We start from the raw sequence: 24,905 nt of genomic DNA, 5'->3' as shown, positions 1-24,905 counted from the left end.
TGACCACAGTCGTTGCAAACTCTCCACATTGTCACTGCTCTGTTGTTATTCAAAGTTGGTCAGCCCCCGGGGCCCCCTTCCGGCCCGGGGACAATATGCAGATGAACTAATGAAGAATATTAGGTTAAAAATTAATGTGACAGCCATGTAATCTCCCTAAACCTGGGTCATAAAAATGATAACATCATGTGAATGTTGCGTGCACTGTGTGCTCCTTCTTCAAAGCGGCACAAAAGTGAACGGACACAGTGTGTGTGTGTGTGTGTGTGTGTGTGGAGCCATGGCTCTCAGGTGGATCGTTCTGTTCCTTGGCCTGTGGCTGGTGAGTGTAAACCTTTGCATATTTAACATCAACATCCAAAATGTATCTCCAGCTCAAAACAGCCACACTGCTTTAATGTTGAGTTGTCTCCCAGGATGTCAGGTCATTCTGGAGTAAATCAGTTTTCTGTTGATTGATTAATGTGTTTTCTCATGTATTTATTAGGCAGCAGCTAAACTAACAGGTGATACCGGTGAGTCACATATCATGATGTTTTTCATGTTAATTACTGTCTAAAGGTAGTCAAAATATGAGTATAACTCAAATGAGAAGATATAATATCTCCTGTTTTACACTATACATGTGAGCTTTTGGAAGTGATGTGCCAGTGTTTTGCATTTTACAGTATCCCTAGTATCCCCCGGCACCACACATGCACTAAAAGCTGTGTTTCCTTCTTACCAATTGAACGTATTACACTGGCTCAGGTGACAGCAATATGAACACTTGAAAGAATCTGTGGAACTCTGCCTCAAGGGCTATCACTCAGAATAAATTGAGAGTCCATTTTAACTTTTAGAATTTAAGAACTGATAATGTAAGAATAAATAAGCTTTAAATACATGCAACATTTTAAATGACACGTTTCAGGTCTGCACCATTGCATCATGCCAGTGGGAGTGGGATTCAGTGCTAATTGCACCAGTGCATAGTACAATAATAGCAAAAGTTAATAAAGATATTTTGGCACGTCCTGTAATCCCATCTCTGAGCAGCACATTATTGACTCTTCATCTGCAGAAACTGATGTTGATGAAGGCCGTGACTGGGACATCTTTGACATCAATCAAGGTTTGTGGACTGTTGTATTGTATTTGTTTTGCTTTGTTGCATAATCTGTCTGTGTCTCTGAGCATTTTCATGTCCTTTCATTGTCCTTTGCAGCGGCTGGGCTGGACCTGCTGGAGGGAGACATCGAACAGGAAGTAAGCTAGTGGGCACGACACCAACGACTCCAAAGACCAAAGCCGCTGCCAATCCTCAGAAACCTTTGTGTCCACATTCTGGGTGCATGATGGGACTTTTTTGCTCACACATAAATTATATTTCAAAGAGAGTCGTACCCCTACTCCACTATTCACCCATGATCCTAGAAATGGAGACCACACTGGATACAAAATCAGAAATTACCCACACCAATTCTTTGATTCCATTACTGTGTGCTTATGTAGATTAAACATATGATTCATATAACAATTAATCTATAAAAATGTAATTTACATACTTAAAACGTTTCTGTGCTTAAAATGTCCCATTGAGCACTAAGAATTAGGACATAATTATAATTCTATATAATGTATATAATATAAAATTAAAATATAATGTTTGAGTGGTATAAGCAGGAAATAAAGATGCAGGACATAAATAGTATTAGTATGATAACAATCATAGGACAACTCTACAAGGTATTTGCTCATCTACGTAATATTGCAAGACACACATTTTTAAGTCTAATTTGCATGGCAATCGAGGAACTTGATGGCTTTTCTTAAAAACACAACGTTACAGTTGTATCACATGAGGTAAGACTGTTGTTTTCTTCATTTCCATCAGACATCCAGCCGAAATTCCATCCTAGGAGACGAGTACCGCTGGCCAACAACCGTTCCCTACTACCTAGAGGACAGTCTGGGTAAGACACTGTGTTATGGAGACTCCTATCCACACAACCTACAACGTTACTATGAGTATGCAGCAAATGAGGGTGTTTTCTCACACGTTTCTCTGTGTTACACTTTGTAACACGCAGAGATGAACGCAAAGGGAGTGATCCTGAAGGCATTTGATCAGTACAGACTGAAGACCTGCATTGACTTCACACCCTGGAAAGGAGAGCCGAACTACATCTCTGTGTTCAAAGGGAGCGGGTGAGCTCATTCTGCAGTTCCCCTACATGGCTTTCAGCATCTTTCAGCTCATTATTTTTGGTTTTTATGTCCTGCGCTTTACTGCTCTGGTTTAGTCTTAACATTTCAGTCAACCTTGTTTCCAGCCACAGACAACAGCTGGTCCCTAATAAACTGGTTGCTGGTTACACTGAACCAAATACAGTTGATAAAGTAGTGACGGTCACTGGACACAGCTGGAAAGAGATGTGATCAATTCAGAATCCGTTTTGTCGCGGAGGCCAATTGTAATTTCTGAATTCACTCTTAACATTCCAGCCAGCCCTCACCCTAATCCTTATAGCATGCATGTAGGAGGCTTCATTAACCCGTATCCTACCCTACCCTGGCCCACAGGAGGGTTAGGATGTTAACACAAACAAGGCGTACTTGCATGTCCTTTACCAGCTGAACCAGCTGAGTGATATCAGGAGGGCGAAAAAACTTTAGAGCTGCAGGGGTTGGAGCTAAAGATCAGTTGCCCAAAATTGGTTATGTAACAATGAGAACAGAATGGGCACTACACACCAGTGATTGAGGTTGTCACAACTGAGAAGACCCAAATGCTGACACTGATCACCAGACAGAGGCTGGAGTTAGCCAACATAATGGCTTTACTGAGGGGTGAAGACACAGAAATATACAGTGTGTTCCAGAAGCCAAAAACCATAAATCCAGGCAGCCAAGCAGAGGTACAAGATATCAGGCAGAGAGACAAGCCAGAGGTCCAGAGGATCATATAAACAGACAGGTGGGGACACGAAGCAGGCTCAGCACTAACAAGGATCTGGCAAAGAACTAGATAAACTGACTGGTATAAATACACGGGACCAATGAGCTGATGAGCAACAGGTGAGAGAACAGCTGATTGGCAGGCAGATAAAATGGGTGTGGATGGTAGACTGGAGGGAAAAAGCTGGCGGGTGCTGACTGGAAGATAAGCAGAGGGGTGTGTGGAGGAGAGTGGGGTTTAGGAGCAGGAAAATCCAGCAGTGTCCATGACAGAGGAGAAATAATGAAACACCACGTAGGATCCCACCGAAGGTCCTTTTGTAGGTAAAGTATTGCATCTGACCAAGCGGTGGCCATGCTCGTCCCCGTGGGCGATAGCAGTGTAATTCCTCGTTTGGTCTCTCTGCCCACTAGACATCAGACACGTTTACATGTTTTTGGATCTTAAAATGACGACAACTTCCTAAATAACTGTAACTCAATGCTATTAACGACAGCACTTATATCTGTTTTCCTCTTGTTCAGGGACTAAAAAGAGGTCAAACATTACATGTTTAAGGTTGTTCAGATTTTATTCTATGAATTCCACCATACAGCTACAGCTTGCCACACTTAGCTATAAAAAATAACAAAACTTCTGACTTAGTTTGAGTACAAACATATAAACCCAAAGAAAGTGCAAAAACAATCAAATACAGCATTTTACATTCTTTTGGATATAAGTTGTGTTGTGCAGGAGAAAAGAAGGACAGCTAAAATGCAGGAAGTAAGTTGAAGGTGCAGGGTGAGGTGGAGATAGCAGAGCCTGCTGCCCTCCTGCTGTTATACAAGCCTGGGAGACCTTTGGACAAGATGTGGACAAAAGAGCCTGTGATGGTCGATAAGGGAATGCCAGTGTTTGCGCGGCCATTTGTTGGAGGCCATCTCTGCAGCATAGGAGATACACACTGAACTGTGACCTGTGTGTGCTGCTCAGCCAATATCATGCAAGACCATTTTGTTAAGAGCACATCTGGCTTCCTCTGTCTGTAGATGCTACTCCTCTGTAGGCAACCAGCATGTGGGGAAGCAGCGGCTGTCCATCGGTAAAAACTGTGATCGCCTGGGAACCGTTGAGCACGAGTTCCTGCACGCTCTGGGCTTCTGGCACGAGCAGTCTAGAGCTGACCGTGATGACTACGTCACCATCATGTGGGATCGCATTGAACCTGGTAACGCTGACCTGTAGCACCTTGAATTTACAGCTCAAGACTTCAATTGGTATGTAGTAATGAAGGTGAATTCTTCCCGATATTCTTTCTATGCCGTTTATAGGTAAAGAGCACAACTTCAAAACATATGATGACTCAGTGTCCAGTGCTCTGGGCGTTCCCTATGACTATGGCTCTGTGATGCACTACAGTAAGACATCCTTCAACATCGGCTCTGAGCCCACCATTGTCACCAAGATCCCCCAGTTCATGGATGTGATTGGTCAGAGGATGGGCTTCAGTGCCAGTGACTTAACCAAGCTCAGCCTTCTCTACAACTGCAGTGAGTCATCTCAGCCCGTCATGTTGTCCATCAAAAGATATCAGATCTTTGACATACTGTGTGACACCTCAAACACCTACCATATTTACACTATGATGGCACAATATTAGAGCACAGTAAAGACAGTTGTTGTTTCAGATTTCATTCTCTCCATTATAACCTTGCAGACTTCCAAGAAAGGTCATAGTTTCTTTGGCATAAGATGGTAATATATATTGATATCTTTGGGCAATTCTCTATAATTTATCAGCCCTAATAATTAACTTCAGTCAGCCATGAACACCCTGGAGCCATAGCTTCAGTTACCCAGAATGTTTTCAGGCTTCAGGTCAGTACACAGTTGCTGTATGAACTGTTGAAGTTTGCCAGCTCGTTTCGGCTCCGTCTTTTCTTCTGGGCCTGGATGAGCTCCAGAACCATATTTTGTATGGTGGCACTTTTGCTTTCTACCTACAATATGACTCCTCGTTTATTGACCTGAGGGTACCTGCATCATATCAATGTCTGCTTCATTTTATCACTCCTTCCATTCAGGGCAAAGTGAAGCTGGTTATATAAAACTCTTACATAAGACGCTTCCATTGAATAATTATTGACACAGATTAATAAATGACAAGTAGTCTGGCATCAGAACAACAAATATCCTGAAGATTCTTATTGACCTAATTCTCCTCTGAATGCTTAACAAAATTGTTTTTAACATATTTCCATTGGAAAGATGAAGTAATTTTGAAGAGATTTGCATATACTAACATTTGTGGCTCTGTGACTATGGGAGTGGAGGGATAATGACTCTTTTATTGTTACCATTTTGTTGACAGTAAACGGTTTGAGAATGTAAAATAAGTGACAGTGACACTAAATTATTGACAAGCAGAAACAATTTTGTATGACTATATTTTATTTTCATGTATTCTTTTTAATCTATACTTGGCAACTTGTCTTCTTATTTACATGTGTTTGATTAACATGTCATGAAGTACTGAATAATTAAATAATTCTTTGAGAGTCTTCATTGTGTGTATGTGTGTGTGTGTGTGTGTGTGTGCACGCGTGTGTGTGATTATTTGGTCCTACCTGCTACAAGCCTACTGCACTGAAGTATATTGATGAAATGGTGACTGTTTTCTCTCCTCAGCCAAGTCTTCTACCTTCGTGGACAGCTGTGACTTTGAAGAGGAGAACATCTGTGGGATGATTCAGGGTCCTGGCAACAGACCGTGGGTACAACTTAGTTCTGTGAGTGCAGGGCCTCACACTGACTTCTCCAACATGGGACAGTGCCAAGGTGACTGTCAACAGTATTCACCTCTTTCCTAACATGTACAAAAGTCAGGCTGGTAGTAAAGATACATTGCTTTTTAACATCTCAAGATAAAAGTCTATTTCTTAGTGATTTATTAGATACAATTTATCAAACTTTCATTGGTCATTATAAAAGGCTGAAACATTAATCTGGGATTTACCCATAAAAACCACCAACAGCAGCACTGAAACTTGTGGGTGTCTATTTGTCAAGACATTCACAGGTGATCGTGCAGAACCAACATACTTATATACTGTGACAAAGTCCAGTGTTACCCACTGTGGTCTCCTCCTTTCCTCAGGAAAAGGCTACTTCATGCACTTCAGCACAGCGCCTGCTGAACCAGAGGACCATGCAGTCCTAGAGAGTCGTTGGCTTTACCCCAAACCTGGAGCCCAGTGTCTGCAGTTCTTCCTCTATAACACCGGGGCAGCTGATGATGTTCTCAATATCTGGGTGGAAGAGTACGACAAGGAAAACCCCAGCAGTAAACCAAAGCTCTTCAAGAGTATTTCAGGTAGGAAATTAGATATTACATATTGCATATGATCCTAGTAATACACAAGTGATCTATTCTCTATTTGTTCCCTTTACAGGAGGTGTCATGGGCTCCTGGGAACTGCATAACATCAATCTGAATGTGACAAAGAAGAAGACCCGTGTGATTTTTGAAGGTGTTAGGGGAAAGAGTCCATCGACGGGAGGTTTCTCTCTGGATGACATCAACCTGTCATCCACAAAGTGCCCTCAGCACATCTGGCGCATCCGCAACATCTCCAACCTTCTGGCTACTACACCAGCAGGACAAAAACTGTACAGCCCTCGTTTTCTGTCACCAGCAGGTTACGCCTTCCAGGTAGATGTTTTTTTGTGTGTTACCATCACATGCGTTCACAGCTTTCTGCTGCAACATTATTTTGTGTGATTTGAAAAGCTGCAAGTACTTTAATGTTACTTCATACCGGACCGTGATCTCTAGGTAGGTGTGTACCTAAAGGGAAGAAGCGACCGTCCAGGGTATGTGGCCACGTACTTCCACCTGACCTCAGGCCCCAACGACCACAAGCTCAAATGGCCGTGCCCATGGCAGCAGGCAACTATGGCTCTGATGGATCAGCAGTCTGATGTCCGACAGCAAATGAACATGCACCGAATGGTTACCACTGACCCTAACAAGATGTCCTCTGATGGTAAGAGAAGGGTGGATAACTTGCAGTGTAGCAAGCTTGACTGTCCACTCATTCCGTTCTTTATAGATTTCTGTTAATTGTTGTGTTCATCAAACTGAGAATGACAGTTCACCTGTGTCTCCCAGGCACTGAGTACTACTGGGACGATCCCAGGAAGGTGGGCTCTAAAGTGACTGCAACTGATGGCAGCTACTACTATCGAGGCCCAGGCACCGGAACAAGTTCCTTCATCACCCACAGCAGACTTAAGAGCAGAAACTTCATCAAAGGAGATGATGCCTTCTTTCTTTTGAGCCTGGAGGGTATGGACCCATTCAGACACCTGACCAGGATATCACACACAGCTACCTCTGTATGTTTAATCCGGTCTTTGTTGTCTACCTGTCCTCAGATATATCTGACCTGCTGGAACCTCAGCCTCTTCCCCACTCTGCAGTCCACGCTGATGCCCCTCAGATGAAGGCTGCAGCCCAAGGTGCTCCACAGGAGGTTCCTAATAACTCTGTGGTGGTCACAGCTGTGGCTGGGTCTGTGGCAGCAGCAGTGTTTCTGGTGGTTTCCATGCTGATCATAGGGAAGGCCTGGAGGATTAGGAGGAGGAGACCGCAGGAAAGCAACGAGCTGGTGATCATACAGGACATACCTGGATTCATGGAAGTGAGCGTGAGTTAAGCAGGACTCAGTATTAATTCACATCATTGCCATTTAGGTTAGCAATTATTTACTGTGCTGAAGTTCTGACATACTGTTTGACGGCTCAGGAAGGGAAAGCAGGGCTTGGCCCAGGCTGTGTTCAGCACTGCTAACCCTGACTGGGTATATTGTCAGATGGTGGAAAGAACATTTTGAGGACCTTCTGAACCTGATCAGCACTCTGTGAAATATGCAGAGTCTGAAGAATCAGGGTAAGCCTCACCCATATCCATGTCAGAGACTCTGAGGTAGTTCAGAAGCTCTTTGGTGGCAAGGCACCAGGTGTGGATGTGGTTTGCCCTGAGATGCTGAAGGTTCTTGACATTGTTGGGCTGTCTTGGTTGACGCTCCTTTTCAGTCATGTGTGGAGGTTGGGGGCAATACCTATGGAGTGCCAGACTGGAGTAGCATTTCCCATTTTCATCCAGGGTGCTCAGATTCCATCCTGGCTGTGGAACAGTGGACCAGTTCTCAAGGGGTTGTTGGAAAGTCATGGGAGTTTGCCCATCCAAAGCAGATCAAGTATCTCATGGGGTATATCACGGATACGAGCAGCAGAGTTTACTACACAGAGGGTCTGGGCTCAGTATTAGAGATAGGGTGAATAGCTCTGACATCCAGGTGGAGCTCAGGGTAGAGCCGCTGCTCCTTCGCGTTGAAAGGAGTCAGTTGAGGTGGTTTGTGCATCTGGTCAGGATGTCTCCCAGGCACCTTCCTTTGGAGGTCTTCCAGATATGTCCAATACAGAGAGCTCACCTAGAAACGCCTTCCAACTCCACAGGAGGAACTGGAAAGTGCTGCTTGGAAGAAGGACATCTGGAGTGCCCTGCATACCCTGCTGCTAATGTGACCTGACCCCAGATATGAAATGGGAAATGTATGAATGGAATCATTTACTGTGCCTCATTTATGCTATAGTAATGGACCTAAAGCAAACTGTCATGGTCTTATTTTGTCAGATCTAAAAGGTACAAGGTAAAAGGTTTGTTTATTATGGTGTTATTGTCATGGACGTACAAAGTGAACACGAGGGGGCGGTGCACACAGCCCTTGGAGATTCAGGTGTTCAGCACTAAGGGGGAGGAAGTGTGACTGCCAGTCTGGATTGTCTGTGGTCTTTTAGTCCAATATCCACTGCAGACTTTAGTATTGAACTAAATGTGTCTCTTTTTCGTTACAGGAGCACCCGACCAAAGATTTACCACGTCCTTTCACAACTCCATGATCCACTTACCAGAGACCATCACGAGTCCTTTTCTTGAATTTGTATATTACAAATAAAATCTCTTTACAGCATGCATGTTGAAATATTTTTTCCCTTCATGACAACTTGATAATTGAATATATAGTTGTGAAAGAATTTTCTGTCAGACACCACAGCCTTTTTGACATAGTTTAGTGGTTCAGCTGTTGCTTCAGAGTAAATGCAATATATATTTATAAGACATTCAGTTAGCTGTAACTACTACTGAGAACACCAAGCTCATGACTTCCATTCCGTTTCTGGACTATGGGGATTTTAATTGCCTTCAGAGGAGTCTACAATATTACACGGTGAGTTATTATTTATTTTTACACTCAACTTTGACAAAACAAATGTTTAACTCAAGTAAAATAAATGGATTCCTACATCAGAATTATATTCCTGGCAGTATGATGACGCCTCTAAAACAACTGCTAAACACTTGACGATAACATTTGTAACCTCGTCAAACATTAGCAGTTAGGCTCTTTATACACATATATACATGTAAAAAAATCCTGGCTACAGCTCTGCTTTCAGTTGGCTGTGGCTTGGAGTACAAACTCAGTCTTACAACTGAAATAGGTACCACACATCTGAAGAGCTTTCATGAGGGAGTTGAACTCTAAAGGTAGATAACTAGCATTTAAAATGATCCCAAAATTATTGAATCAAAGAGCATTTCTGAATATGATCTAATAGTCTAAGCATAAAACTACGGTGAACATGTCATTATCTATTTGACTAAGGTTGAAACTGGTGCATTGACTTACAGACATATCTCCAATTATACATCTTAAAGTGGCAGCAGACAACTTTTTTGCTTTAACTTATTATTATGAAGTAAATGTTAATTGCTCAGTGTAATAGCTGTTGAATATAACAACACAATCTGCCTATGTACATGATCTTCCTGGGGTAACAAAGGCTCAATTTACAGCACAAAGGAAGTGCTTCATCCATTGAATAGTTGTTTTCTTTACTTTAAAAGGCCTAAAAAGAAGGTAACTAATGTCTTGTCCATCATTACATCCATCAGTCAGTCACTTACTGAGCCACAAAAACACTAGACATCAGTCCAAGTCAAGCATCATTTTTATTGGGAGATACTCACACAACGGCATGACTCATTATTCACTCTCAACTGGAAGGCTGTGAAGCCTGGACTAACTCACACAGTTTCATACATGTTGTATGTGTCTGGCATACAGTGACCTTCTCGCATTGTGCTTCCTTTAAGCAGAAGTTTTAAAACAAAAAGTAACGATCATTTGCTTTCAGTCCAGTTTGGTCTGTGGGACATTTCACGAAGCGGGACTGCTCACTGAGGATGGATTATCTCCGAATAGGAACCAACATGAGCTCTGATCTTTCATTCATTCATTATTGAAGAGAAAAATCATTAGAATTTATCAAGCCAAACCAGTCATCTCACTTCTTCAAATATCCCACTGTTCTCTGGACCATCATCTAGTGTGGAAAACCAACACAATATTCAACAAACTGCCTCTCAACCAAAAAAGGAAACACTTTTCATAAGGATTGTCTTTTGATATTCAAACAATTTTACACTGAAGACATTGCATTTTTAAGTTATTCAGACTCAAAATGGTGATAATGATATCTGTGTAAATTGTCTAATCTCATTATTTTAGTTTGGGATGCCTGACAGTTTCATCAGGGTTTGGTATTTCTAGGCAAACATGATTAGACAGTAGTAGTGAGGGCATATTAGGGTTAAAATATAGTTCTCAGTTCTTCAGGTTGGGGTCATGAGGCCCATTTCATATGAAAAGGCCTGTATTCAAACGTGACACGGGCATGAAAGCTGCACTAACCAATACTCCATACAAACAATGGACCAAATAATATGTGTAATGAGGAGGCTGATTTTCCTGGTGCCAATCCCACAGACTCTGCAGCTGTCAGCTCTTTGGAGCTATCCATTTTGGATAACTGTTTTGTTCCTCTGGCTCTAGCTTTAAATCCGAACTTTGTCAATATGTATCACATGAACTGCCAGGACAGCTCAAACATGAGCCAAGAGGTGTAAATGTGAAGGTATGATCACTGTTGTGGTGTTATTGTTCTTATCCACCTTTAGTACAAGTGGTCTTTGTTCTTTTCTGGACACACTTCACCTTTCATCTTCTGTGCTGTGAAGTATTTGAAGATCTGCCTTTAGTAAGGTGTGCTTTGTTAATAGGAATGGATACTATAGACATCACAGTATAAGTGGCTGGCTGCACTCTTCAGTTCCAAACTGACTCTTACTCACACTGTCCTTATGATTTGAAATGATTTAAGATTGCCTTTTGCAAGCACACAGGCGTGCAGCGCTTCAGCTATAACACAACACACACACACACACGCACGGATGGAGGAAAATAGTGTGACACACAATGTTACCATGAACACAGGCAGACAGCTCTGGTAACTTATACATGCTGCCTCCAAAAAAACTTGAACAAATGTTTCCGCTACTTCACCCTCTACATGTGCACACACATAAACACACACACACACACACACCATGTCCATATTATCTAGACATACACTAATGCACAAATGTGCTGAGAGCTTATCAAAGTCAGGCCTAGAGGTCAGGTGCCATGAAGTTAAAGCACAGCCCTGAATCTCTGTCAGTGCACAAAAGGAGCCACTCCGAGCAGCAAAGACAAAAAGCAGAAGGAAAAATGGTGTCTTAGATGACAACCAAACAAAGCTAAATTGACTTAAATCTGCAGTCAGTGGCAGACCCAACTGGCAGTGAGAAGCAAGAGTGTGAAATGTTAAGACTTAAACACAATGAAATCATGTAACGCAGTGTCAACGAAAAAAACAATTTGTCTCATTTGCAGAAGCCAGTTTGGATTTTGCTGTGAGCGTAGACTTCCCTTTAGTGTCCACACACAATAACAGAAAGTTCAGTTAAGTCACACAGGTGGGAAGACAGGTCAAAATCTTTCCCAAACAGCTTTAAAATCTGGAAGAGCAACTATTAAAGATGCTTGTTTGAGTCTGAGGGGAGGACTCCAGGGCCAAAACGGAGCACAGTGTGTAGACAAACAGAGCAAGAAACTTCATGCACACACACTAAACCCTCACAGAGGCCTCTGCCTGTCCTGTGTCTGACATGAAGCCAGTGCAAGTCAAGGCGAGGACGTGTCAACACACTGAGCCGTACAACGTGAGGTCAGAACTGGAAGGAAATCGCTTTGGGCTCAGGATCACCCAACAAATGTGACAGAGCTGTCTCCCTCTGTGTCTCCCTCTGTGTCTCCCTCTGTGTCCCCCTCTGTGTCCCCCTCTGTGTCCCCCTCTGTGTCCCCCTCTGTGTGCCCATCATCAGTACTGGATTGTACCACAATGCACACAACAGTACTACAACACTTACAATACTTTCGACTACATTTCTTTACATTTTGCCAGACTGGCACCTTTAAAGGTCTGCTGAATTAGCAGCTCCTGTCTGAAGTGTTCCCTTGGATGTACAGACAACTGTCACTGGGTTACTTTCAAACGTGATGATTCTAAGGTAAGACTCTTCTGAATTTATTTCATTTATTAATGATGGACATCAGAGATGATGATATCCTCGGGAATTCACACTGGAGCTGCAAATTTCATTTCAACTTTGAGATTTTACTTTTACTCTGATCACAATGAGACTCAGTGGCATCCCTCAGTGGTCAACTGTGAGCATCAAGCACATGACTGACAGAAACTGTGCCCGTCCATTAATATCACATTAGTAGGGTGTTGTATAAACAGTGTGAAATGAAGACAATGTGTGAGTGTTTTTCCTTTTGTGTGGACACAGTTTCATGCAGGTAGCATTCATCTTCTTTTACCTGCACAGCAAACCCTTCATTTAGAACAAAACCTTAACTCCCTCTACAAAAAGTGTAACAACTACTTTCGTACTCATATATCAAAAAAGGAAAAAAACAAAAAACAAAAGTCAAATTCCATAACCATAAATAAAAGTGAGAATCATTGTGTAAACAGACAGAAATAACAGCTGCTTCTGCATCTCCTGGAGCTCAGCTAGTCAGACTAAGCTCTCAGGACTCAACTAATATGAGCTCCTACCCCAAACAGGATCAGCAGGCAGCAAACAACTTGATATATCATATCATTCAGGTCAACAGTGCCTTCGAAAAATGCATGAGTCTAATATACTATGCGAAAAGATTTCCTCTTGCGCTGCAGGGTATTTCTTAGACTAGTAATGCTTTCAGAGCACAAACTAAATCAAAAGCAAGTATTGACTGAGCGGCACCGGACTCACCCCTGCAGGTAACAGATATTCAAATGCTGGATCAATTAGTAAGCATCCTTATTCATCCGTAACGGCAGGGCGGTTACATTAAATCTAAGGTGCAGTCGTCAAGAGAGGAAACGTGTGTTACCCTTTTCTATGTAAACTACAAACAGTAGAAACACTAACGTTCACATTAATACACACAAAACACTCACAGATTCAGAATCAGTACCGCCCTACAGTGCGTGGTACAAGGTGACACATCAACCAATGAACGAACCAGCTCTAAATGGATCAATGCAGCGCATTTAACAGCAGTAGCCACCACTTCCATGTCCACGTCCACTTAAAGCCTTAAGTGGTGGCTTCAGTGGGTGCTCATGTTAATAAAGCATGCAGCGTGAACATAAACATCATATTTGGTTCTTTTGTCAGTCGCCTCTTAACTTTGCGTCTGTGCTTCTCTTCTTTACTACCTGTTGTGGCTCAGTGTTGATGTCCAAATGGGATTTGTGACGACTGTAAGCCTTTATGAATGAGTACTTCCCAGCTACTTTTGAACTTGGGGGACAAGGCAGGCCTGAGCTTTGGAAGTGAAGATCAGTTTAGGTGTGGAAGACACCACATGCTGTGTGCACGTGTGACGATAAAACCCCTCAAAATTACAGGTTTGTAAAAAAAAAAAAAAAAATAAAATGGAAAAATGCTTTGCAAAAATGATGTCAGACAAGGATTTGTGGATTGATGTGTCATTGTAGATGCCTCATTGTAGACACTGCCCTGTCTGACTTTTAAGTGAACCCAACATGGAGAACGAAGGGCATCCTGGAGACCAAGTTAGACACAAATCATCTAACTGCAGCGTCCCTGGATTGATTTCTGCTGGGGACCTTTGTTGCATATGATCTTCACTGTAAACTATCTGATAATAAAGGCTAAACGGGGGCCTATAATTGACCCTCTAAACTTCTCAAACAAACAAAAAATACAACGTTATTTTACAGGTCCGTCATAGGAATAGTTTGGATTTTATGAGGTGGGTTTGTATGAGGTACTTATCCATAATCAGTTTATTACCTACAGTAGATGGCGGTCAGCATGTCCCCAGTTTGGAGATGCTGGCAGGATCACTGGCACAGACACGAAGCAATGAACTGCTGTGAGCGGGGGCAGCTGCAAAACATTGTCAAAAAAAATGCTCACCTAAAAACAAAAACAAAAATTGAAGCCGTTCCACCCATCTACGCTCTACTCCAGGCCACCAAGCTTAATTGATAAAAACAGTAATTTAACCTTGCAGAACACTGGAGTGTTGGCCTACCGCTGCCTTGATCAATTAAGTTTGTGTAATTGTGTGACTTTAGTGTTTTTAAGAGCTCATTCAGATCTGTACTAATGCGTTACACCGAGGACTAGTCTAAAATTAGACCAGCAGCCACAGTGTTCTGCAAGATAAAATGAATGTTTTGTCAATAGGTGGCTTTGAAGAGAGCGATACATCAGCTTCAGTTCCCCGTCAAAAGGGCCGTCTGACAGCAGGGTAAAGTGGTGAAGGAATAGTGTACACTAAGACTGATGCTGATATTTTTAGGTGGGCCTTTTTTTTTTTTTGGCTAAAATATGTGTGGCTGCTGTCCCTGTCCTCAGCAGAGAGTCAGGCCTGGGACTGGTTATCAATAAGTATCTCATACACCTACACTTCAAAACATCTGGACTACCACCTTTAAGTGCTCTGACAAGAAAAGAAAGAGTCCAAAGTCCGACGTTAGACACGCCTACGACTGAAGCTTCTAAACATAGATGAAAGTAAAGTTTGAAATAAATGAATAATATATAAATAATTACATTATTAAATGTCCTGTTTTTCTTGCTGCAAAATTATATTGACATTTGAGTTTGTAGATAATTATTAGGAGGTCATGGACTTAGGAAATGAAGTGTTGACTGAGGTTGTAATCAACAAGAACATCTGAGTCACACAGCATCCCTGCAAGTCACCCCATCATTAGACGTAACGCAGAGATTCAACACACACTCCCAAACACCGTCCCTCTACTTGTTCAAGTCTACGCTGTATCACAACTTACACACTAGTGTGTCACGCGTCACTTGATAAGGGACAGTGAGCCTGTGGTGAAAACGTAGAGGAGATAGTGATGGTGCTAAATATATCACGAATGAAAGGACAAAACTCATTTTCTGCACCAGGTCCTTGACAAACAACGGGACAAATGCAGAGGCCATCTCGGAGGAAAACGTGTCCGTTAGCTGTTTCCCTGGTAGTGTTATTTGAGTGGTTACATGTAAGTGACAACACTGACCATTAAGCACACGTAGCACAGATTGCTAATTTATTAAAAGTGCTGGTTAGTCAAAAGGTTGCACTCTAATTCAAGTTTCAAATCCAGGTTTTTAGGCCAGTGATGCTCTCGAGTGGAAACTTTGGAATTCACATTTCAGGCACATACAAATAAAGTTTGTAAAAAAATATGTGGTTTTTGCAGAACTTTAGATGATTTTTTGTTGTAGAACTTAAACATGTTTTCAAATATGTTCTTATCTTGCATGAATATCTACTTCCTCTCACATACTCAAATCACATTAGCTGTCTACAAGGAACAGGGCTCTATATTTGTGCTCGACAACATCGGTGCACCAGTTGCAGCTCTTCAAACAGCAGACCTTAAAGCGAGATTATGGAACTTTTAGAGAAGAATAACTCATTCTCTGATGAATGCTGTTAGTCCAGTATCTTTTGCTGGCTAATGTTACTTTTAGTATTTAGTAGTTGAGCATTTAGTAAAGGTCGCATAGTCTGGCTTTAACAAGAACACAGTGAGAATGAGCAGCTTCATGGGGAAGCCTTATTAGATGGCTGCTCCACTGTATTGTCTCTAACAGTCTGGTTTTGTTGCTGGGTGAGACCACATCTGCTTCTCTAAGGCATCGGCAACGGCTCAGGCTACGCAAGGAATCGACGCACGCAGGCGTAGCACGACCTGCTGTTGTAGCAGCGTTTTGGTTAGTTAGCTAGCTTGAATGTCATAGGGCACTTGTGTAAAAAATCTTCTAATGTTTCAGTGTGACAGAGTGGGCGTGATGGATAGCACATGTCTACTGTTATCGTACAGTGGAACCAAGAGAATAAAAAGCCTGAGAACAACAGAATCTCTGGTGCTAAAACGATAATTACATTCCACTGCAGAAACGCCGAGCTTGAGTCTTTATCACCGTTATCCAACATTAGCAGGCTGCTCCTGGACTCTACTGGTAGATCTGTCTTTACTGCCCTGACATAACATCACATACCAACATGAATTCATTAGTTGGTTACAAATATATCTTTGTTTCAAATCTGCACATTTTCTGACATTTCTGTCACATTGATTAATGATTAAACTCGATACATTGTCATGCAACTAGCAACGTTTCTTCAAACTGACAGAGCTATGCAATACTTCTATGTCCTGCATGTTAGGAAGTCCACAAACAGACTAGACTCCCACAGGACAAGTGCCGTCTGTCCATCAATCCCCTGGACTACGGCCCTGTTCAGACCTGCTGCGTAAACATGCGTCTTGGGTGATCCAGTCCCAAGTGGACAGCTCTACGTACGCAGGTGTGAATGAGACCAGGACACACTGAGATCCGTTTGCCCAGACCACATTCCGAGGTGGTCTGGGCCGCATGTGACCACTTTCCTTTAGCTGTGTGCATTTGTCCTGACACCACATGAAGAGCCTCTGCCTACTGTGCATTTAGAGATGTTTGTGGTGGAGCAGCATGCCCACCCGCTGAGCCCCACTAAAAAGCACTAGTGACCTTTAGATCCTTAATGTCTCTTTTCCATGAATCTGACACCCTGCATCTCCGTTCTCCATGTGTCTGCTCACCAAAACCTTGCTCTGCACTCCAGTAAGAGGAGGAGTGATGTGATTTGTGTGATTTGGAGTGTGATTCTGTGATATCATCGAGCACAGACACATGGCCTTTTAAAAGGGAGCCATTTTTGAATAGAGGGGACTATGCTATACGCTATTGAATAGATTATGTTTCAATGTTTAAACTAAATAACTGTTTACACTAAATAAAATGTTCATTCTTCAATAGATATTGGTACGGATGACGTACATGTCGCTTAGACAGCGGGAAAGTGAGATCCAATCACAGTTGGTCACTGGAGACCCATTTTAGTGCTAAACACACACTGACGCACTCAGAACTGTCCACTTGTGATCGCATCACCCAAGACGCATGCGAAGGCCAGGTCTGAACAGAGCCTATAATTCAAACTACACCATTACTACACGGTCAAACTGAAGCGCGCTCGGCTTAGTTAGAAGACGGTTCCTACGGCGGTTGGATCTCTCGCTATTTTTGTTCATAGACTGATTTTCAGCATGCGCTCCAAAATACTCATTTGTTCACGTGCCCTTTCAGTGTTGCAGGCGAAACACAAGACTCACTGTGCGTCCACATAAACAGGAGCACAGTGATCTGATGATAACAATGCTCTCAGAGTACGCCGTCTTTTGTAAATAAAAAGCTACGGAGCACAGGGCTACAGGAAGCTTGCTCAGATAACAGCAGAGAGTGAGTGGAAAGTAGCAGCCGGAGGCATCACTCCAAACCATTTCTCCCTGAAAACTGCCTCAGCAGCCAGCAGAAGATACCTGTAAATACCCTGGTGCCATTTCTTATCATTAAATGTTCAGCATATTAGATATAGATAGGCAATAAGAATCATCATTGTTAACAGCAGGAGAGGAAACTATTTTCACCACAGAGAATCTTCAGGTGTGTTGTTTTTTTTTTTTGTTGTTGTTGTTAACAGAATTTTAGGTTTGTGACATAAAACCATTCATTACTACTAGATGAGTGTTATCCTGCTACATGTTTCTAACATCCCTGACTCTGAGATGAAGTGTTTCACTAATAATTTATCTACAGTGATGCAACTATGTAGATATGACGTACAGCGCAGATTCTCAAACTTCACACTATCATTTGATAAAAGCCATCGCTCTAGCAACCCTCGTCAGAGAAGGTTTCCTTTTCCTGATTTCTTTCAGCGTGGTCATGTCTATGAATGGGAGTCAGTAGGTGAGGAAGGTGCAGGTCAGTGTGAAGCACTAGATGGATGTGCACTGATAAGAATAGTGCACCGACTTGGAGGCAGCAGAAATAAGGTGGTGCTGTACACTCCTCACATCTGAGTTCAATTTACCCTCTGCATTAAACTTAAAATGCACTTGTTCATAACAGAATACTTTGAAGTCAAACTGCAGGGCGACCACTCATGACAGCGTGTTGGCTGCAGGTGATTTTAAAGGTTTCTCCACTGTGGTGCCCTATGCAGTTGGGGTTTTTCATGCGAACAGTGCAGAGGTGTAAATTGAGCTTAAGGACTTCACTGCACAGTCTGGTACAAGTAACCTCTTTTATAGGCGCTGAGAGGGTAGAAGGTGGCCACAACAAACTTCCCATCAAAGGTGCGGCCCGTCAGCAGCCTCTGAGCCTCTTTGGAGTCACTGGAGTTGGCGTACTCTACAAAGACCTGATGGACACACAAGGGACATGTGGATGAATTAGTGGGTGAGAGACTGAATGCGAGCATATCCTTGGTGTCCGCTGGATGTGGCTGTGCAGATCAAAGTTCTCTGGAGGAGTCTCAGAGGAAGGCTGCTCTCCAGCGGCTACATTTCAGACGTTGCTTTGAGTTAGTTTGTTTGACTTTTTTTTGTCTTTAACGGGCACAGTGAATGGAAATGTGCGCCTCACTTAGACGCGTTAACAGATACTTTACTGCTGCATGCCATCTCGTCTCTGTATCTCTAAATTGTCTTTGTGTATGCTGAGTCATCACTAACAAATGAAATGTGTCATTAAACTTGTTATACGTTCATGCCTTTATATACATTGAAAAGTGAAGGGCAGTGGATCATTTGCAGCACCAGCGACAAAGCTGATGTGTGACGCAGTTGCATCCAGTAGACACTGGGAGTCAGTGAATGAGAGAGACAGCACTCAGTGTAGTGAGGGTACTTGTACTACAAAAGTCAGTAAACAGAACTCCTTCCTCCTGAAACAGATAATTCCTTGTAACTCCTCCCGTCTTCAGTTGAATTGAAACATTCTAAAATGAAATAAACAGTCTGACCTGTCCTTTTCCTGGGTTCTCCTTGGGGATGAGCAGAGAAACCACTGAGCCGTACTTCTGGCACTCCTCTTTCATGTCCTCCAGGATGTCTGGGCGAAACGAGGACAGACATTTGTACCTCTGTCCCGGCGATACTTCAGAAATGCACTAAATCGGTAGCAAATTTTAAGAGAGAAAAATGAAGGACATGGTGCCGTACCTTCATACTCTTCTTCATTGTGCAGATGGCTGTCATCGATCAGGTTGAGCAGACGCAGGACAGGAGAGGGCAGCAGAACCAGGTCCTCAATGTGAGGAGCTGACCCACACCCACGCACACACACACACACACACACACACACACACGTACGTAAATATGGTACACTGAGAGCAAGTGGACATCTCAAATATTGACACATACCAAAGGGAATACTGAAGAATGGGCTCAGCAAGGCAGTTTCAGCTGTGCATCTTTGCTTTGGGTCATTGAGGAGCATGCTGCAGACACAAAGGTATAAAGTTCCAGTGGAATTGAATTACTATAGGCAGTTTATCTGCAGACATTTTACCTCTGCTTACACAGGAAAGTAGGACAATACTAAGTACAGAACATAACTTTATGGTCGTATCCAAGCAATCTGGATTGCTTCACAGCCATGCGTGTGAGAACTGACCTTTTGATAAGGTCTCTGAGGTGATAGACCGGGATGGCAGGGCACATCACACTGTTGCTGGTAAAAAGATGGTCTACAATGGCAGCACAGTTATCCTACAGGAGAGGAACACTCGTTTTGAGACTTTCTGATTTCATTACATCAATATCATCATTCTACCCATACTAGAGCTCTGTCACACCTTCCACTCCTGCGAGCGAACGGTTTCTTTGAGTTTCATTCCTGAGAACATTTCCAACAGGATGATGCCCAGGCTCCACAGGTCCACGGCGGCTGTGCAGCCTGAGTCCACCTCCACCCCGGCCTGAGCGAGACTGTTCTGAAGCTCGGCCTCTGGAGCGCGGTACCCGTCTGTCTGGATGTACTTGACATCCTGGGGGAGGTGACGCGGGAGCATAGTTAGAAATACAAAGCTCGATTATTCCAGCTCTTCTTTCACTGACCTTGACATTCCCTAACACACCCACCTGGTTTCCTTCTTTGAAGCTGAGGCCGAAGTCGATGAGCTTGAAGCACTCGTCATCGGCGCTCCAGAGAATGTTGCGTGGCTTGAGGTCAGCATGGACGTAGCCTTCCCTATGAAGGAAGGCGAGAGCCTCCAGAATGTCTCTGGCGCAGTGCTGGACAAGCCACATGGAGTGGCCCTGCTGGGGTCTAGCAAAAAAATATCCTACTATTACAAAGAGAAAGCTCAGGCTCTCCTAAACACAGTGGCTACATTCATTACATTATCTTTCCAGTAGTTGTGAGGCATGTGATGGTTCATGACGGCCACCTGAACTATGTACAGTACTGTACAGTAGTGACGTGGCTGCTCCCTGACAGAGAAACATTCTGGGCAAAGCAACAAGTGCTAGGATTTATGAGACCTGGTCAAAAAGGGTGAGTTCACCCAAATTACAAAAATAAATTTTTTGCCAACTTAATCCCAGCAACACAGAAGGCTTGCTGTCAGTAGTTTTAGTCATGAGTTTAGGAATATTCTTTGTCAAAACTATTGAAATCAGTCACCATCTTATGGCGCTTTTCCACTAGCACCTACTCGGCTCGACTCAACCTTTTGGGTTTTCCACTAGGCAATAGTACCTGGTACCAGGTACTTTTTTAGTACCTACTCGGCCGGGGTTCCAAGCGAGCCGAGTCGAGCCGGAAATGTGACGTCAACAGACTGCAGGCCACCGATTGGCCAGGGAGTGACATCACTGGATGACTCATGAGAGCGACTCGTTCACAAGAATCAAACTCGCCGTTTTTAAAACCCTGGAAACAGAGACCGAGCGTTTTTATTATTTATTATTTATATATTTAATTCTGTGAACGAGGTAAATGGCTACACGCAAACCAAACACTCCATGTCCTTAGTTGTGTTGTGTTTGTGTCGCACACAAATTACACCACTGGAGTTTCGGGCTGCCTTGCTTTGACGACCCCACCCAAGTTGAGGTGGTACTCAACTGTAATGGAAAACGACCCAAACCGAGTCGAGTAGTGCTAAAACTGTGTAATGGAAAAGCGCCGTTAGTCAAGTGTCATTCTTGTCAAATCACAATTGACAACTATGCAAACACAGTTGCCGTTGTGATGTGATAATTAAACACATATAAAGAATACTGACACAGGCCTCCAACTGTGTAATGATTTCATTTTTTTCAAATTTGAAAAACAGCTGTCGACAAAACAGACGAGCACACCGTTCACAGTAGGTGAACTGAACCAGGCAAAAGCTTTTGCCTTTAAGCTACTTATACCACATAATCCCTGGTGCAGCTACATACACTCAGCTGCCAGTTTATTAGGTACACCTAGCTAAAACTAATGCAGTCTAATACAGCAGTCCTGAAATATGTCCTCCCTTTGTGAAGGTTTGCATCATCATCACAGGTGGTGCTGGTAAACTGTATTGTGTTATGACTGGTGCATTTCTATGAACGAGGCTAGGCTACATAGCAGGAACGCACCTCTGCAGCATACCGGCCCGAGTTATTCTGTGTGACAAGCAGTGACATCACCTCCCTTACCTCCCACCCTGGGTACCAGTGATGCCTCTCACCAACAGCTCGGACACGCTGACATCCAAGAGCTCCAGGAGAAGACAGCGGGTGGCAACACCCATACAGCTGTGGTTGGTGAACACCCCGTACAGTGTCACTGAGAAGAGCACAAATGTGTCATTACAAACAGCTAGGCCTGAAATGTTGCATCTACATCACGTTTGAGTATAAATCAGTACGGCCTTCCTCCTTGACAACCCAATCTGTCTGTGTATAATGGCAGTAGCAATGTAATGCAGTCCTCATACACTACACAGATGAGGTCCTCACAAAATGAATCACAACCTCTGCTATACTATACAGTCCTTTGCATTTGAATAAAGTTTACATCTTTTACAACAAACAGATTCTTTTGCAGAGCACTGTGACAAATTTTAAAGCCTGATGTTTTACTGAAATGAGATCCTGTTTATTCAAGGTAAAATTAAAATCGTCTTACATAATATTCTACCATGTGTTCTTATTAAACTGATAGATTTTTTAATGGAATTTGGTTTGTGCTGTATTTGAAAGGAGATAGTATCACAATAGTTTCTATCTGATGTAACAGTAAGTGATGACATTTCATTTCCATGGCAGCGTGCTGGTGTTGTTGGCTGGCTCTATGTCCTGTCATCCCTTTCCTGCTGCTTACCTAAAGCTCTACATGTTTTCATACTGAGGGAAATATTGTTGTTACCGATGTTTTTATGCCCCTGGATGTCTTCCAGCACGGATCTCTCCTTGTGATACCCGTAATCTCCTCCCTGAGTGTCGGCCTGGAACTCCTTGACAGCGGCCGTGGTGACTCTGCCCGAGCTGACCCGGTACACTGAGGCCGAGACTCCCTGGCCGAGCCGCGACTGGACGGTCCATATCTCGCCGAAGATCTCGAACAGCACCGGCTTCATGCTCTGGTCTACGCTACTCTGCGACGGCACGATGCTGTCCGGACACGGCGCCTGCACCTTTGAGCTCGGCTCGGAGGAGCCGCAGTGAGCCATAGGGTGACGGCAGACGGCAGACGGGAGAAGAGGAGCCAGCTAGTTGACAGGTGGGAGCAGCTGCAGGAGCATTGCAGACCGGGCTCTGTCAGCGCCACATAAAAACCACCAGGACGTGTCAACGACAGCTAGCAAACAGTCCGGCGACACCCACGGCCTTGTTAAAACGAAGCACAGAGCAATACCTGGGCATATTAGACTACCGTTGGCTCACTGTGGCTGTCAAAATGAAGTCACTCGAGTCAGCTGACAAAAAGTTGGCTAACTTAGCTGCTTCACCTGGCTAAACTAGCCACCGAGTCTGAGCACACACACTAACCACTTCCACGACGCGCAGAAAAATGCTTCCCTCATAATGCACTAGTTATTATTACGGCATTTGTACCAGGAGTACTGACTTTAAGGAGTGAATTAGTTTTAAGTGCAATAAAGTTTTGCCTGAGTTCTAACTCAGGTTGTTGTTGTCGGTCTTACTTCCGGTTCTACTTTCCTCCGCGCAGCATGTGAGCGGTGCAGCTCCTCCTGCAGTCCGCCCCCTGCCGACAGGGAGTGGGCCTGCACTGTTCTTTGTCTGGGATGTGACACTGTGACACACACTGCTGGTGATTGTGTAAATTAAATACTGAGTGATAAGCATGAGGAAAAGCAAGTCGTGAGGACATCAAAGATACATTTTGATGATTAAAACATATACATATATATATATACATATATATATTCCCATCACTAGACTCTCTCAGCCCCCCTCTTGTTGTGTGTGACACAGAATAAACCAGTTTAACATTTACCCACTTTCACATTAGGAGCCATATCAGCTGCTAGCTTGATTGTTACCAGTCTGTCAGCAGAATTTAAGGGTCAGCAAAATGCATATTGAAATTATTATCACAGCATGTCTCCACACTAATGTTACAATATTTAATCAACTATTCAAAATGACAAGGTAAAAAGGTCATCAGTCTCCTCCCACTGAGTTGTGTGTTTCAAATGTTCTTCTGGCAAATGATCCACTGAATGACACCTCCTCACAAAGGGGGGGTGCGTGTCCTCACAAGACATGCACAGACAGTAATAACTACGAGTGCATTTAAGTTCATGGACAATACCTGACTGTAAAAGCACCGCGTGACTCAGGCTGGCTGTCTTTGTGGTGCTGTAGTAAACACACAGTAACACAAAACCAAAAGAACAATAACCATCTAATTTGAAGCCATTATGATGTTTTTATTCTCTTTTTGATTGGCATGAAGTTAAAATGCTTCACACAAGCATCAAGTATTCTCTAAGACAATGCTTTTGTTATTTTTATTTTTTAAACATAAAGACTAAGGACACATGCCTTTTAACCTTGGGCTACACTCTATATTACATTATATTATATTATATTATATTATATTATATTATATTATATTATATTATAATATATTACATTACATTACATTACATTACATTATATTATATTATATTATATTGTATTATATTATATTATATTATATTATATTATATTATATTATATTATATTATATTATATTATATTATATTACATTATATTATATTACATTACATTATATTATATTATATTATAATATATTACATTACATTATATTACATTACATTACATTACATTACATTATATTATATTATATTATATTATATTATATTATATTATATTATATTACATTACATTACATTACATTACGTTATATTATATTACATTATATTATATTATATTATATTATATTATATTATATTATATTATATTATATTATAATATATTGTATTATATTATATTATATTATATTGTATTAAAACCTTTTAACCCTCCATGAGCCTCCCCCAGCTGACAGCATCATGAGGTTTTCCACCGGAAACGCTCTCCTCTTCCC

General features: G+C 42.5%; 2 protein-coding genes across 3 annotated transcripts; one reads left to right on the top strand and one right to left on the bottom strand.

The window, feature by feature from the left end:
- The first annotated feature begins 228 nt into the window (after positions 1-228).
- Positions 229-8,957, top strand: LOC139202334 (meprin A subunit beta-like). The gene is made up of 15 exons (XM_070831780.1): positions 229-322; positions 488-515; positions 1,064-1,114; positions 1,208-1,248; positions 1,877-1,955; positions 2,073-2,190; positions 3,973-4,151; positions 4,255-4,473; positions 5,612-5,761; positions 6,081-6,296; positions 6,376-6,635; positions 6,759-6,969; positions 7,095-7,271; positions 7,361-7,632; positions 8,843-8,957. The coding sequence occupies exons 1-15, from the start codon at positions 281-283 to the stop codon at positions 8,885-8,887; spliced, it is 2,088 nt and encodes a 695-aa protein (XP_070687881.1). The 5' UTR covers positions 229-280; the 3' UTR covers positions 8,888-8,957.
- Positions 8,958-18,492: 9,535 nt separating this feature from the next.
- Positions 18,493-23,497, bottom strand: uhmk1 (U2AF homology motif (UHM) kinase 1). Of its 2 annotated transcripts, none has more exons than XM_070832559.1 (9): positions 22,671-23,497; positions 22,004-22,133; positions 20,453-20,639; positions 20,167-20,358; positions 19,986-20,080; positions 19,733-19,809; positions 19,532-19,630; positions 19,333-19,421; positions 18,493-18,729 (listed from the first exon to the last, which is right to left on the bottom strand). In XM_070832559.1, exons 1-9 carry the CDS (start codon positions 23,017-23,019, stop codon positions 18,583-18,585), a joined length of 1,365 nt encoding a protein of 454 aa, XP_070688660.1. In that variant the 5' UTR covers positions 23,020-23,497; the 3' UTR covers positions 18,493-18,582. The 2 variants fall into 2 exon arrangements, with proteins under 2 accessions (XP_070688660.1, XP_070688661.1); XM_070832560.1 differs by having other exon boundaries at positions 22,716-23,497.
- Positions 23,498-24,905: the final 1,408 nt, after the last annotated feature.

The sequence above is a fragment of the Pempheris klunzingeri genome, chromosome 6, assembly GCF_042242105.1.
Source record: "Pempheris klunzingeri isolate RE-2024b chromosome 6, fPemKlu1.hap1, whole genome shotgun sequence".
Lineage (NCBI taxonomy): Eukaryota > Metazoa > Chordata > Actinopteri > Acropomatiformes > Pempheridae > Pempheris > Pempheris klunzingeri.
Note: the sequence above shows the minus strand (reverse complement) of the source record. Positions and strands in the feature narration are given on the sequence as shown.